Source organism: Labrus mixtus, chromosome 12 (genome assembly GCF_963584025.1).
Source record: "Labrus mixtus chromosome 12, fLabMix1.1, whole genome shotgun sequence".
Classification (NCBI taxonomy): Eukaryota; Metazoa; Chordata; class Actinopteri; order Labriformes; family Labridae; genus Labrus; species Labrus mixtus.
The window spans coordinates 13679531-13696274 of record NC_083623.1 but is presented as its reverse complement, the minus strand read 5'-3'; the positions used below and the strand labels follow the sequence as shown (position 1 = coordinate 13696274).

General features: G+C 37.6%; 2 protein-coding genes across 2 annotated transcripts in view; both read right to left on the bottom strand.

Annotated features, from left to right (window-relative positions):
• Positions 1 to 75: 75 nt before the first annotated feature.
• Positions 76 to 8156, bottom strand: abcd4 (ATP-binding cassette, sub-family D (ALD), member 4). Its single transcript, XM_061052134.1, has 19 exons — positions 8111 to 8156; positions 7780 to 7898; positions 7286 to 7413; positions 6341 to 6480; positions 6095 to 6211; positions 5364 to 5489; positions 4897 to 4947; positions 4524 to 4618; positions 4301 to 4422; positions 3685 to 3776; positions 3425 to 3514; positions 3035 to 3240; positions 2345 to 2436; positions 2164 to 2200; positions 1944 to 1993; positions 1761 to 1813; positions 1573 to 1649; positions 1348 to 1463; positions 76 to 656 (listed from the first exon to the last, which is right to left on the bottom strand). Exons 1-19 carry the CDS (start codon positions 8149 to 8151, stop codon positions 555 to 557), a joined length of 1854 nt encoding a protein of 617 aa, XP_060908117.1. The 5' UTR covers positions 8152 to 8156; the 3' UTR covers positions 76 to 554.
• Positions 8157 to 9779: 1623 nt separating this feature from the next.
• The window catches only part of LOC132985022 (sphingosine-1-phosphate phosphatase 1-like), a 7760-nt gene continuing 795 nt past the window's right edge, over positions 9780 to 16744 (bottom strand). The window contains exons 1-3 of the mRNA XM_061052135.1: positions 16723 to 16744; positions 12866 to 12955; positions 9780 to 11701 (exon numbers count right to left, since the gene is read on the bottom strand). The exon at positions 16723 to 16744 is cut by the window's right edge and continues 795 nt beyond it. Coding sequence (XP_060908118.1) covers positions 11150 to 11701; positions 12866 to 12955; positions 16723 to 16744 — 664 coding nt within the window. The 3' untranslated portion in view covers positions 9780 to 11149. The remainder of the gene's footprint in view (positions 11702 to 12865; positions 12956 to 16722) is intronic.

Sequence of the window (16744 nt, the reverse complement as noted above, 5' to 3'; positions counted from 1 at the left end):
AAACCAAGTGAAAGTTTTTTTTAACTTTGTATAACCTACAGATGTATCGTGCTTTTAAAAGGATTTACAAAAAGATGAGAAAGTGTGTTTTTAATATAAAATTGGAATCATTTTACCCAAAGTAGTGATTGTAAACATACACAAAAATAATCTCATAAATAAACAATAAGATTTACAAAAAGAGAAGGCTAAAGTGTCGTTCTTTTCTTAATTGTTGTCGTAGTAGGTGAATATACTCTTGACCACGGTGAAGTCATCCAAGTCATTGATTGAGAAGAGTCTTTGTTTATCAGGATGGAGAGCTCAACCAAATTATTCCGAAGTATTCACAAATGTCCTCAAACTGCTGCACTCCTGCCCACTTTCTCAACTTCTTAAGTGACCAGGCAAACCAGTAAAAAAAACAACAACATGTATTTTAGTTGTTCACCTCCTCCTGAGAAACTGGGTTATATAGTACCTTAAGGAGGCGCTCTTGAATAAAAACAACCGAGGACTTCAGGAGTGCTTTCTGATCTGATGCTTCCAGCATGTCCGAAGTGATGACCTTGCTGTCATGTGTCTTCTACTCTGAGGTTGGGACTCCCGCTGCCTCCTTTTAACTTGGTTAACTCCCACCGACCCTCTCCGCATAGTTTCAGCTGGACATCATGAAACTGTGAGACAGAGAGGCAGAATTAATATCTTAACTTAGATTTATACAGACTTGAAAACAAAGTAGGAGAAGGGAGACGAAGAAGGATGAATTATTCAAACTAAATTTTTAGGAAGTGAAAAAGAAGCACAAGTTGAACTATGCAGGAGATATATAGACGTTGATAAAGTGGCCTCAGGTTGCACATTTCTCAATTTTAATACCTAAATTGTTGTTTTAGGTGCAAAATGGCCTGCGGTGATGCAGATGCATCATTTAATGCTGCATTCATGTGGTGTCAGACACATTGGGAAAAAGGAGTTTCCGAGTTGTAAAGTGCACATGAACACCTGCTCAAGTCCAAACAACAAATCGGAAACTCGGAATAAATAAGGTACCCGACTTCCCAACTTGACGTCAGAATCTTCATCAAATGGGGGCAAAATATGTTTTGTTAATGTTAACATACTTTTTATTAATTCAAGTATTGCACATTAACCTTTTGCTCAAATATCACTTTTAACAGTAACATTTCACTGATCTTCTTCGTAGCATCAACGCTTTTTTGTGCTGTTGTTACAACATTCCGACTTTCCGAAATGAAATCACGTGAACACACTGAAGTCGAAAGAACGACTTCCCAACTCGGAAACTTGGACCACCCGAGCAGCACACGAATGCAGCACTACTTTCAAGCTGTGTGTTCAGTTTACCTTCTCCAGGCTGCTACGGTGTCCCAGACTGATCAAAGTCATGCCCAGCTGTTTACAGGTGCGGTAGAGCTGAGCTTCTGCCTCTTCTGTCAAAGCACTGGTGGCCTCATCCAACACTGGAAAGAGTAACTGAGTATGTAAAACTTAAAATGATAGGAAACTACATCTGGGTCGCCTTTAACATCACATCTGAATTGCTAATCAGAAGTGTCCAGAATAACACACCTGCATATTTAGGCTGCAGGTAGAAAAGTCGTGCAAAGCAGAGACGCTGCATTTCACCTGGAGACAGAACATCATACCTGCAGAGAAAATCGTATCCATCACTGATGAATCACTACTACCCAGAAAAAAACAAAGTACACATTTATTCATTCAACTAAAATAGTTTTTGTGTCTTGTACTTATCTTACCAGTTCCACTCAACCTTTTCATCCAGACCGCCGGTCCGTTTCAGGAGGCTGGACTGGATCACATAAAGCGGTTCGATTCAGTGAAAGAGCATATTGAAAATAATTGAAATAAGGTTAGCAAATCATTTACAAAAACAATCTAAAGATATAGTTCAAATATTGTATATTTTGTCAGTCCCTCACCACTCCAGCTAGTTCCAGAAACTGAATAATTCTGTCATCGTCCACTGAACCTGAAAAACAGGAAGCTCTCTTTATGATCCCTTATTTTACTAAATTCAGAAATCAACATCTTTACAAAGTCACAACACAAAACCATGATCTCTTTTTTTGATTGATATAAAAATGAATGTTATATATAATAATATATAAATCTTATACAGTTCAGAATGAAATGTGCTACCTGATGCAGGGTAAATATCCTTCAATGGGTAAATCACCTGTAAGAGGGGAGAAATACAGTTAGTCCTTGTTTAGTCTATTCCAAGCATTGAATTTGTGTTCATTGGTTTACTGTATGACATGTTACAGGCTGGAGAGAGAAACAACCCGAAAAGACAAACAACAGAGGGAGAGACGGTAACCTGTTCCCGCAGTGTGCCATCAGTCAGGTACGGTTTCTGAGGCAGGAAGAGGGTTCCTCTGGGCCCAAAGCACGTGGTCATTTGGACAAAACCTGAGGAGTGAGAATAATGACGCGACATATAAGAGCAGACATCTCAACTTAAGTCTTTCTGTTGATTCTTTGATCTTTATGACATACTTTGTATTTCTTTGTTTCAAAAGAATTCCAACAAAAACAGAAAAACAGAGCCACCCTCAGCTTTTTTTACTAAAAGTAATCTGTACAGAAAACAGCCAACATCACAGATGTGTTTCTCTTCCTACTATCCATAAACACAGATTGGATTGTTTAAAACAAAACTTGTAGTAGGAGCTTTGAATCCTTGGCCCATATGTCCCTTAAAAAATATTTAAGGGACGTTATTTAAATGTCTCTCACTAAAATGTCCATATGCTGTATCTGTGGGCTTTTTAAAAACATGTTTACGGGTTGTTGTTTAATTGAAGATATATGTTTGAAGGATTAAGTGAAGTATAAAGCAAATACCCACAACTCAGAGGACCTCTACATTTTCTAGAAATAGAGAATACACACGGTTTCTTTTTATAAGCTTCAGTCTTTTATGTGCAAACTCTCTGTGTCCTGTCTTGACTCTCGTTAAACAGATTAAATCAATCAAACTTCATTCTCAGTGTCGCTGCTTTCTCACCGCTGTGTGCCTCCCACAGTCGGTTGAGGACCCTCAGCAGTGATGTCTTGCCCGTGCCTGTGTTCCCCACCACCAGCAGATGTGAACCCTGGCTGATTTTCAGACTCAGATCCTCCACCAGCAGCTGGTCTGAGTACGGAGATTTATATGAAAGATTGTCCAGGATGAAGGCAGTGTCCACTGGGCCCGCATGGACATTGAAGTCACTGAGTGGAGGAATTCAATAAAAAACAGAAAGGCAGATAAGCTTAAATCAAAGTACTTCATATTTAATTGTTATGTTCTGTCTCCCTTTTTCTGTCGTATTCTTTGAAATGCTCCCTGATGCTTCAACCTCTTTCGACTGAACTTTTTCAGAGCAATGACAGATATAAAAGTTCTCCCACAAACCTGTCAAAGTCATAGCTTTCCCCTGATGCCGGGTCATAGTCGCACTGCTTGTGCAGGATGTCTTCCATAACTTCCCTCAGCTCGCCAATCCTGCCCACAACACACACAAACACACACACACACACACACACACACAAACAAACAAACACACACAAACACACACAAACACACACAAACACACACAAACACACCGATTCAGCTCAAAAGCTGTTGTCATCATCTGTCTTCCATGGAGTGAATTTAAGTATGCGATGAGATACCTGTGGGTGTATCCAGCCACGTCTGACAGAGTGGTCGACAGGTCTATTAGCTGTGTGAAGCCATTTATCAAGTAGATGCAGACAAAGGCGTTCTGAATATGAACAAGGTGAGGGAGAAGCCGAGTGGAAAGTTTTATAAATGTGTATTAATGTTTAAACTCTGAATAATACCCTAAGACAAGTAAAGTACACAACAGAATGAACAAATAGTAATTAATAATTATTTAGACATTTCAAAGTGACTTCTTTGTCTGACTACAGGCATTTGATTTGAACTCGAAGAGAGGAAGCAGCCGTCTTGATAGGAGAGAAAGTATTTGCTGCCACCTAGTGGATACATTTGTAACAGATACACTTTCAGCCATCACCTCTATGATGGGATAATCTCTCTGCCATTTGAAAACTTATTTGCAATGAGACTTTTATTTGTTTAAACTTGTGTATTTTTATATTAATTCTAACTTTCATTTCCGTTTCATCTATTTTTGTTGTTTCTTGATACAGATTGAATAACTGTTAAAGCTGAGACCAGCGGAGTACTGACATCTCTACTGAATGGATACAAATAAACAGATTAATGAACATGATTTAAAAAAAAATAAAAAAAGAAGCCTACCTTACTGATGAGCGCACTGAGCTCACCGGGAGTGAGGCCATCATAGAGTCCTGTGAAGATGGGAATGGCGATGATGATGTAGCTGAGAAAACCTCCAAGGTAGTCGAAGGTGTTCACCCCAACTGAGAGAGAAGGAGCCAGAGGTTAACGACACAACTTTTAATGAAATCAAGCAGTACAATGTGTGTGTGAGCAGGTTTGTAGGTGTGTAGGGTGTTCTTACTATAAAGCCAGAGCTCTTTGTTTATTAGACTCTTTTGAGTTTGCAGAAGAGCCTGCAGTCTGCGGTCGGTCCTCATGTGCTCCACTTTACCCGCTCTGAAAAACACAGACAGCAGCATTTTTTTTATTTTCACTTGAGCAAGAAAGTACCACATTATATAAAGTTGTTTGTTTTTTTTTAAAGAGGAAAAGAACACCAAGTACATTTTTTATCTAAGTTATTCCGTTATGATTGTACAAACTTCCTGGAAATAATTCCATTTCAGCAATGGCAACAGACACATGTCATCACTGGTATGCTTTGGTTTTTTTATTTGAAAACACAAAAATAGAGACATTAAGTTTGACCCTGCTGTGTACATCAAGTGCCTCACCTGTAAAAAGCTGCAGACTCTGCGTTGACACGGATTTGCATGTGCTTGAACCTGGAGATACACAACACAGCTTTAAAAATTTGTTTCAACCTTCCAAGTAACAAAATCAGCCACCGGGCAATTTTTAAATGTAATATTAACTGTAACATTGTTTCATTAACTGTTTTACATCGTTGTATGATTGTATTGGTTCTTTGTGACAGTTTGAATCTATTACTATTCCTCTTTTTATAGTTGACACATATCCTGTGTTATTTCCTAAAATGGTAAAAGCTCTGGGCCAAAGTCCACAGAAACTTCCTCTTAACAAATTGAACAATGAAATCTCCACCTCAAAGCAGGAGAAACACCCGACCCCTTACATTTAAGTCAGTCCTGCTCTGCTTGTCCATCAGCACATGTTCTTATTGACACAGAAAGTTATGTGTTTGTCATTTCATACACTTTGAATTCCATGCAAAACCTACCTGAAGTCTCCCTCTAATTTCTCTTGTTCGAACAGAGTCGACACAATTGGCCCCATGAGGATTTTATTGGTGATGGTCCCGATCACAAAGTAGCCAAAGATACTCACAGGACCGATCCAGCCGGTGCTGCAGAGAAAAATTAAAAAAAAGTTTTCTTTTTTACATTACATTAAAAAAAAAAGGCTCTTCGTGGTGCTTTATATAGGGAAAAAGTACATTTAAAAATTATAAATAAAAAAAGAATAATAAATAAACAAGAAAAAAATAGTTTAATCAAAGAAATTAAAGTTGGAGAGTCATCTTGCTACAGTTACATGGCAAACTTTTTGGACTCAATTCAATTAAGTTTAGAGCTGCAGTCACGTAAATGTCTTTCCCTCGCATTCATTATATTAATTAAGAGTCACAGAATACAGGAGAACTTTCTTTTCTCTTCAACTACAAAGAGTACTTGCAATGACTTAAAATGGTAAATAGAAGACTGATTCATTACAGTTCCTTTTCTCTGTCTTTACAGATGTTCATGTGACTCTCTGAAGCAAAGTATTTGTCTAATGTGTCTGTAAATGTTGATGCCATAACAGAACACGAGTTTGTACCAGATGATACTTTGACTTCAACCTCAAAGGCAATAAATGTAGCATTAGTGTGATTTAATATTAGAGTGCCACTGTACAGAATTTCCCCCCTGGGAATAATTAAGTATTTCTGTTGTGATTGTCCAAACTCACCTATAAAAGCAGTGGTAGGTGTAGTAAGCCAGTGTGAAAGGTGACACAATCAAACGACTGGCCATGGTGCTCATCTGCTTACACAACCTCTCTGCATCCTGACTGATTCTCTGGTCGCTGCCAATTACACAAAGACACACAAAGAAGAAACAAATCCATTCCAATAGTTTCAGACAAAAGATTTTCATGTGCATTAATAAACACGATGATATTTGAGTCTTTCAAGAAGGAAGGTAAAAAGCTTACGGGTTGTCTACGTCCTCTCGGAGCACATTGAGTGTATAATAGACTCGGCCCTGGAAGTACGCCGTGTGGAGGCTCTCAGTTAACGTCTTCCTCCAGTTAAGATACATCTGATTACAAATGTACTGGTCCAGACTTTTTAACTGGGAGAGGAAGAGTGGAAAACATACAGAGAAAGAAAGATGTCTATCAGCAACAATAAACTGTAAGTATATGACACAGAGAGTATGAAAAAAGATTTCTAAGAGGAGGCATTATGCTGCTGTTTACCCCTTAAAAAAGATCTGTTGTTTAAGACTTTACGTAGAATTTATAGATAAATGTAACATTGAGTTTATCAGATCAGGTGAAGTGTGTGCAGGTTGTAAATGAACATGTCAGACTGTGCTGACCTCGTAAAGATGCTTTAGCCTAACAATCAATGTCACACAATAAAACATTAAAAGCCTTTCATTTTTTTATGTCGCTTCTGTTCACATTTGTTTCTAGTAATCGAATTTATTGCAATGCAATGCTCTACATTATAAGAAACAAGTCAACTTAGTGAATAAGAAATGTATTCAAACGGATAAATGAATCTGCTCGTTTCAGTAAGTTACATAAAGAGTTTACACTAAATCTGTGTGAAGATTAATCAGGGGAAACTACAGATCATCAAAGCTCATTTTAATCACTGTTAGATATATGGGTCAAATAGAAAGCTGCTGAGAGTGCAGATCCCAAAAGTACTAATCTAAATGGAAAGGTACTGATAATATTATCAATTCACTGAGGTTGCAAACTAATCAGTAGCAGAGATAGACAATGGAAAATGATAAGAGAGATTAGAGTGATGTGTAGTTGACATCGTAAACGCTTGAACATTGCAGGTACATTCAGGTTTATTCTTTGCAATAATTGTCAGGAGGTACGTCATCCTCTGTTTTCCTGCACATGCCTTTAACTTACTGTGGAGTTGACCAAAATGAGCACCATCGCTGTGCCCACCAGATTCCTGAAGCCAGAGTAATCTTTGTCTCCCAGCACTTTGTAGAAGTAGCTTGGGAGGACACCCACTTGGTAAATTATCAGCTGCTCTGTTGGCAGAAAAAAAAAAAAGATGTGTTAGCACATTGCAGGGAAACAGCTCAAACAGGGAGTCGTAAAAAGCCACACGGGGGAAAAATTAGGCAACACTTACAGCTAAAGGTCAGCAGTAAAAAAAAAAAAAAAAAAAAAAAAAAAAGCATGCACTGACTGCAGTCCAGGGTGATCTAAAGGGGTTGGTGGATTGCTGACGGGCATTGAGTGTGTCTCATGATGTGGCTTCATAAAAGATATAATATTTACAGTCATTTGACAGCTAGTAGATCTGATGGTTACAGTTTTCTTTTTTTTTACCCTGTTGGATTACTACACTTCTCTTCTTGCATAAAAGTATTCAGTAGCATAAAAATAGTTACCTGTCAGCGTGACAACAAGCAGTGTCCCAAACATCAGAGCACTTTGACTGGCCCATGATGGGTACAGAACCTTCTGGATGCTGCACAACCTCTGCACAAACTTCCAGTCTAACTTTGGTCTGCGGAGCAAGAGAAATAAAATCATAAGCATAGGAACAAGGAAAAATACTTTACCTACTAATATTTAAATGTAGGCTATATTCTGGTGTTGTTATGACCTTAGAAAGAACATTAGTTAGACATTAAGATAAAGTAGCAAGGGATTAAAAGAGAACCGTGTTAAAAACATAATATAGGCCTAATATATAAAGAGATAAATCTCGTATCTTACCTTTTTGTCCCTCTGCCATTTGACTTTCCCGTGCAAGGCATCTGCACTGGGAACAGAGGATTCAATATGTATGTATGATGAGATGACACTTTACATACACTTTACACTCCATTATTTATTATTATCTATCAACAGTTCAAAGTTGAGTCTAACAAAACGAGCTAAAGAGAAAACCTGCCGACATTTACCGAGAGTTACCGACAGATGACGAACACAATTCTACTCAAAACAACGATTCTCGTCTAACTTTCACGGTCACCTGAACAAAGCTTACATTTTTTACAAACTTTACCATCATCTCTCTGTACATTACCTTGCTGAATCTACCCCCCGCGGGTGTCTGAAGCTAAGTAGGATGTTTTGGTAAAAGTAAGAGTCCGGACGTCCGGTTAAGTGGTTTTCAAAATAAAAGGTTAAAGAAAGGTAAATGCAAAAGAAAAATCGATGATAATACAACGAAGCGCCAGCAAAGCAGCCTTGGTGCATGACATGTTTTAAATTGTCTTCCCTCGCAATACTTTTGCTTTTCTTTTGCGTAGTCTTAGTGTGATAGTCGTAGATGATTATATTGACAGGTTGGCAGATAGTGGCCTAGTGTTTATTTTATGTGCAGGGTGTACGGATTGTCACAAACATAGACTGTAAATGTTAAGGTCACAATTTTAGTTTTGCATAACCCAGTCATATTAATGCTCTTGGGGTTTTGTATAGGCCTATATCCATGTGTCTGTTCAGTTAAATAAAGAAATCTAAAATGAAGCATTAATGAAACATGAATTTATTATTTAGGCTACTTCAAATAAAACAATTACACTCTACAATCTGGTATCGACCTTATGACCTTGGGTTGTGTAATAGCAAGCCAAGGACCTCTCAGTGGGTGACAACTCTCTGTGGGTAGCCTACTCTGCAGTCACTCTGTCTGGTAGGCTACCTGAAACAAGGAAATTCAAATTCATTATGGAAAATTTGTTCTTATCAGACTTCTGTGGCTTTATTATTGTTGACAGATACTGATATTTACAGTTTGATTATTTTATGTATACATGTACAAAGTCAGATGTTATATGGGGACTTGGGTCATATACTGACCTCTGTGAATTCTTTGTATCAGGATGTCCAATGGAGCCATCACACAAAGTTCAATCTAAAAAGACAGCGTGGACAAGGGCCATGATTGGGCTGGATGTACGTGTGGGTTACAAACCAGATAAAGACCTAAAACCTTATCTAAGCAGTTCAAAGGTTAAGCATGAACACAGTGTGACCCCATACTGCCTTCACTGTGTCTTCTCTCACTATTGACTTGTATTTTGAGTTATAATAGCAGAATGTGACAATAATGCATTTTGTGTACTTCACATGTATGGAAGTAATGTATATGTATTAGTTCTTGGTGTGACCCTAATAGATCATATTTTAAACAGAGTATATACTTAATTTATTTCTAATTATTGATTTCTTGGTGACGGATCAAAGGTTATTCTCCAGCCTACAGAAAATCTCTTGCCAGCGATCTGACGGCAGATTAAATGTAATCCATGATCAAGTACCAAAAAGCAAAACACACATCAATATCCCAGATTCCCTGATCTAACAGCCCTCTTTTTAAGAGATAGATGAAGATACATTTGAGCCCGTTTGAAAATAAAACACATTGAAATTGTTCTTTTTTCTTATTTTGTAATATTTTATTCTCCTTTGCAAATTTTTCCATAACATATAGTCCTTGTATGACAGAAAAAGATCAGAGAATGGATGAAATTGAGCTATTGATATCAACGAGTACTGGATGATGATGAGTATAAATGCTTATTCATTAGTATTATCACATGGATATAGGAGTAAAGCATTAATGGTAAAATACAACAGCAAATAACAAACAGTTGAGAAAGTTTTACAAGTGTTTCATACACTGTAGGGCAGCAGGAATCTTTTCCTCACCGGAATTCTTAGAAATCAAGTATGAATCATAAAGATTTGTGTTTTTTTTCTAGAGCAATAGATCAGGTCAAGTTCATTTAAATGGCAAAATACTTCATCAAAAATACAGGTCATTTTAATTTATGCATTCAAATGCTCATTACTTGACTGACATTTGGACTAAAAAATACAAATGTTTTTCAAAAAAAGCAAAAAGATGTACAAAAAAACATGACACGATAGTTTTTACTGTGACAATGCGAAGAACTGTAATGAAACAACGAGCCTTTTCAAAGACCACGAAAAACATCTTTGAGATTTAAATAGAGATCGTCTAACTACCCTGACACCCATGAGCTAAAACACTTCCTGTATTTCAACGCTTCTAGGCGGACTTGATTGACGCAAAGCAAAAATAAGAAATGAAGTGAACTCGTTTCACACATCACCGATTCATTGTTTGGTTTTATTTTTCGAGCATGGAATTCTCCAATAAAATATGATCCCGTGTTTTAATCAAACAATGAAAATGTGCAATATATTCCTCAATAATGAATGCAAGCATCATTACAGTACATCTGATAGATAAAGTTCCAGTTAACACTTGAAGTTGTTGCCCACAGGTGGATCTTTAAGGATAAGGCTGGTGATGTTCTAAAGAAATAAAAACTACAATAGTTAACTGATTCTCTCAGAGCTTTCTGACCACTCTCAGGCTCTGGCCCAGATACCATTGGATCCTGAAGACTAAAATTTATTTTAAAAAGGGAAACAAATAAATACTTATAACTTTTTAAAAGCTGTAATCATTCTCGTTTTCAATGTTAATACTGAAACAGAAATAAATACTGTTTTTTGCTGGGGACTACTTTCAGCCATGGATTGATACACACTTGGTGTATTTCAATTGAGGGATGTGGGATCCAGTCAGAAAAATGAATGGTTGAATATGTTGCCCAGTGCAACAGTCTGGCTCATTGGTTTGTTAGTTTTTTGTTTTTAGGCCACAATGACGCTCTATGACATTTTCATATATTTCTCAAAGCAGCATTTTTTCTGTAAGTGCTGTTTGCCTTCATCCTTTCAGCAGTAAAAATGACAGTTTGCACAAAACACTCAGGCGAGGTTTAAGATCCTGAAGAGGAGAGGCACCACACTGACACAACTGAAACCAACAACACTGTAGACAATGTAGCGGTACGGCAACTCTACTTTCATGTGCTGCCTCACTTGTCTTACATCATCTGACGACAGCCCGAACAGTTGGCATAGGAACGGAATAGTCACCGCTTTCATAATCATTCTGGTAACAAGGATTACAGCGACCCCGATGGCAAAGCGCAGCAGGGAGAGAAGCACCATGCTGATGCTGAGTGGCGGTAGAGTAAGAGGAAGGGCCGACAGTGGTGGATCCAGCAGCAGCCCCAATTGGTGGTTCACATAGGAGGCCAAAGCAGCTCCTGCCCCGGTGCCCAGAGCCTGAGCTGTGTCGCCTCGGGAGGTGCTCCACGAATCCAGAGAGAAAGCCACGAGTCCCAGACTCACATGTGAAACGATGATCACCAGTGGAGCATAGTGGTCCGTCATGTAGAAGTTGTCGATCTTTTCCAAAATTGGCTGGAAGAAGGCTAGAATAAGAAGGCTGTAGAGGAAGCCAGTAATTACCTCCTGCAACACAGGGGCACAAGTTATTTCAAGACCAGGAGTATGCACAAGGAAAAACTATTTGAACAATGTTATACTTGAATTTACACTCCTGCCTGATATTCTCAAAGTCCCGGCCCTTTAAAGGCATACTTCAACCATTTGCATTAAGCTTTGTATCATTAGAAACTTGGTAGTATTTTTAATGGTCGTGCATCCCGCCCTCATTTTCCCCTGAGACGGGATATCTTTGTATTTTTAAGTCTGACAAGGAGCCTCCGATGAGACAAAAATCGTCATTTTGCGTCATCGGCGGCTGTTGTGGTTTGCAGGGGTGAAACTACATCGCTAGCTCCTCATATTTTCGACCACTGAAGCTACAGACCTATCACAGAAGTTTGTAACATTACATTGGAACGTAGCCGTGCAGTTACAGTAAAACATAAGCCTTCTGTAAAGGATTAAATCTACCCCCACCATCGTTTTTACCCATTTTCTTTCAGGTCATATTCCCACGTCTAATTTCAGCAGATCATCCTGACGGTAAAAGAAAAATGAGGGCGGAGCATCTTAAATGTTTATGTTTGTTCATAATATCCAGAAAAGTGCTTTTAACATGGCAGATTTTTACAAAGAAAACACAAATAATTACACTGATTAGTCTTTATCCTAATATCTTGTAGAACATCAGATAATCTGCTGGTGGGAACATAGGTGTCCCTTTTGTAGAACATAAAACATAAAAACATAAAATCTGCTTTCATCAGTTGCCTGGCTACTGGATCTAATCAAACCTTATCTCCTGGCTTTGATTTTTTTTTTATTGGTTCTGCTTACTGAGAATATTCCATGAATCAAGAATGACCAACTCCTGTGTATGCTGTTAACACCATAAATGGGTCAGGTGTATGTGTTGCACGTGAATGTGATGCACCTACGTTAACATTTGTAAAAACTAATGAATCAGTCCACCTGCAGTAATTATGTACATATTATTTCTCTGGCTTTTAGATTGTTGTTTGAAGGTGTCCTCATCAATATGTCAAGGCATGATGTGTTGCAACAGGTATATGATGACACATAAACAAGCTCAACGACTCCAAGAACTGAAGGCAGTGCTTCTTTTCATTCAGTGCAGTCCACAAGTCAGAGGTTCATTATTTCATTTATTTGATTTAGTGTACTTACCAGAATGGAATGCATCCCCATGTAGACTCTGCTTACACAGACCAGAACGCTCCAGCTGAGAGCCACCGATAAACCGAAGAGGAAGGGGTACTGTAGAAAAAACACAGAACAACAGAAAGACATGACATTAAAAAAATGAACGTGAAGTACAAAGGTGTCTGAAGATGAGCCTTCAAAATATACAACTCCTACCAGAAGAAATTCTAGCTTTGGAAAACAACAGTTCATACTCATTTCAAAACTATTAAGGTGAAATAATTCCCACAAAGGCTGCACACAGAAATGTAAAGCTCGAGTTAAATCGCTAGTTAACATGCTCACAGTGAAAATGTTAACATGCTCATGCATAGCAGGTATTATGTTGTTCAACATCTTAGATAGTCAGCATGTGATCAGTATTACAGTTTATTTCACAGATATTCAACTAATAGTTGTTGAGATAGTTCAGGGTTGACCAGCCAGCTAAGGGTCATTAATATCCCAGGTCGAAAATTAGCTCAGCTAAACTTAATGACCCAAGACTTTGAATGTTCCTATTCCCCTGGAAGCTGTTTATGGTCTGCATCTTATCTGGTCTTTTGTGACCTCTTTCTCTTAAATGTTTCAGCTCCCTCCAAGTCTGTGAACTTGTTGACACCAGAGTTTAGGAAGTTCAGACAACTCTTCCCGTGTTTAGCTTGAGGCCCTTGTGAGGGTGTACAACAGTTAGAAAAGGAATAAACACTTCATCTTCTTAGTTCTTCTGTCCTGATGCGCTTGATTTAAATACATTTAAATGGCAATTTAGGGGCACAGTTTTTATGTTTTGAGTAATACAACTGATGCATTCCTTTTTTTAAAGACTAAACATATAGTATGTACAGGATGCAGGCGGAGACTGATTTGCAGAGATTGGTATGACAGAGGACATAAACGCATTGTGCGCCATGAATGTGTCACTTTCAAATTAGCGTAGCAGGGGCTGCTGATTCCTTCTTTCTGTCTTTGATCGAATCACAAACAACTCTTCTTTGCAAACTCCTGCCTAAATATAGTTCAGAGCTGTTTGATCATTTAACCAGTGAGCTTAATTCAGTATGGGTTTGTATGTGTCGCTCAATAACTAATAGTGAAAAACAACAAAACACTTTTGAGGCAGTTTAGAAAAAGTGTCTCAGAAAGACGTTTTATCCACCCGACAAGTTGATTTATGAAATGTTAAATGATCCTGGTCATTGGACCTGAAAGCTAAATTAAATAATTCAGAGTAAACTTTGTATAAATTAAGTCGTTTCAAAGACAAATAGTCATGAAATGCTTTAAATGAGATTTAAAAAATAAAATGCAATTATCAGTATCAGAATGAGTCTATAGGACTCAGTGGAGCTGATTGAAGTAAAAACTATTAGAGAAGTGTAATAACCTCTAGTTTGTAAACTATGGTATTTTGTTATGCACATGTAAGAAGAACCATATTTTCAGTCTATGGAAGAATCTATTATTATATCAAATCTTTGGATGTGACGTATTCGGTTCTTCTTTAGCTGCTCTACATTGTTTATCTGTTTGCACAACCATGAGGGTAGAAAAACCAAACGGTGACAGTCCTATCAGTACATGAACACATTTCATTACTTTGAGCTGTGACCTGACCTGCCTATGGACCTGACTGATACTAGACCCCCCTTTACTATCTGAACCCCCTATAGAGCAGTTACAATCCAGACCTTCGTTCTTTGATCTTAACCAGAAAAGACACTGGGCATGTGTCCTCCTCTCCCTCTGACTGTCTAACTTTATTCATTTGCATTAAAGAGTTGAAATGAAATTAAACTTCCTCTTCTTCCTCTCTCTCTCTGACAATGTTGAACAGCAAGTCTTTGTTTATCTTAAAACATATCTACCTCTTCACTCCACACCTGAACTGGTCTGACACACCCTGCTGCGACTAGTACAGTCTGCCCTTACAAAGGAATGTTTCCATGTAATGTATTGAGCACACACAATAACTTGTATGTATTTCTTTTCTTCTTATGATTCTGGCTGTGATGGAGAGCTTCATACCCGAGTCAGCAACAAGGATTAACCGAGATTTAAAGGCAGCCTGTGCTTTTTCAACTGACCCACTAAACTGAGGGGATAGGGAGAAATATAACATGATGGCTTTTATTATTATTATTATTATTATTATGCCAGGTTATGTGGTCCGTTTCTTTATTATTACAATTTAAACCTGAACAAAATACATGTTTTCTTCAAAATGTTGAATAAAACTATTTTCTCAGCAACTGAAACATTGATTCTTTGGATTCCTCCTCAGGCACCTTAGATGCATAAACTGGTTATCAAAACATGATCATATCCTGTGGATCAAGGCTAGAACAAGCAATCTGTAATAACAGATCATAATTCCACATAGTGTACTGGCTCAGAGCGGGATTAACACGGCAGGGGGGGCCCCTGTTGAAACCACCATTCCTCCAACCTTTTGTGCATAGTGTGTGCATCCTGTTTGTTCTTTGAGGACGCCTTAGGTCAGCTTGAACTGTTCCCTGGTGACGGGTGTGCAAAGTGTCTGTAAGTTTGTATCTGTCATGTAAGCATGACAAGACTGACAAGAATGAAGAAAATGAACTGTTTTTAAACAAGGCAACACTTTAAACGCTGCCGCCTATATGAGACAAAAAAAACAGAAGATTTCTCACACTGAAGTCTTTGTATAATTTTGCCCATCGGTTTTTTGTTCAGGCAGTGCGTCAACAAATTTGATAAGAGAGGAAGAACAAAGACATGTGAGGGCATGGTTTACCACATAAACTGAGCTATTTATTCAGAGAACTCCTGTAGTTATTTTCAATGTCAGTGCTTTAGGTCGACCACTCTGAAGGTTACTTTTACAAACTTTAATTAAGTCATTGATATATTGGTTGATAAAATTAAAAATTAAAAATTAAAAAAAAACGTTATTTGTCCCCGGGGGGCAATTCAAAGGCACAGAGCAGTAAATTAACAACAGTGCAAGTAAACGAAACATTTTAACCTAAATATAAAGAGTCAATTTAAATACAACTTAAAGCTTTTTTGTCAGTTATTAGTACAAGCTTAAAATATTTTTAAGTAATAATCAATAATGAACCTTGTGCCTCCTCTTAATGTCTTTTCTTACTGATTTCACTATTTTTATCTTCTTTTACTTCTTACTGTTCTTTTATTTATGCTCATATCTTAATCTCCTCTTATGTTTTAACTTGGTAATTTCTTATCTTACTCACTTTGTCTCTTTATGTTTCATATTTATATTTACTTTTTATTTTTTATTAATATTATAGTTTTGGGTTTTTTGATCCTTTAACCACTTGTTTCTATTTCTTTTACTGCTCTTACCTTCTTATTGCTGTTATCTTTTTATTTATTTTTTTCAGCTCTTTTAGTTTCTTACATCTTTTTAAATCTTTGGTCCTCTTGGTCTCAGCTCGTGTTGTTGGGTTCTTGTGTTTCCTGGGTTCTTATCATGGTTCTTGTGACGGTCGGGTTATATATGTCTGTTGTGTATCGTGCACTTTGGGTTCTTTTCTGTTGAATTGTATTTAATTATTTTTAGTATTTTGCATTTGTTATATTCTTACTGTTGTTTATGTTCTTCTGTGTTTGGTTTAGTTTGCTTTGTTCTTGTTTGTCAAAGCACTTTGTAAACCTGTGTTTTTAAAAAGGTGCTATATAAATAAAGTTATTATTATTATTTTGGGCCCCTGACAATATGCAGTGTGGGCCCCTAAAGTAGTTGACCCTTCTGTCCTGTTATTCAGCAGGCCTAATATCTACTCCATGTCAACATGCAGACAGCAGAGTTAGATTCATTGTTTCAAATAGTTTCTCACCTGCCATCGTCCATATGTCAGC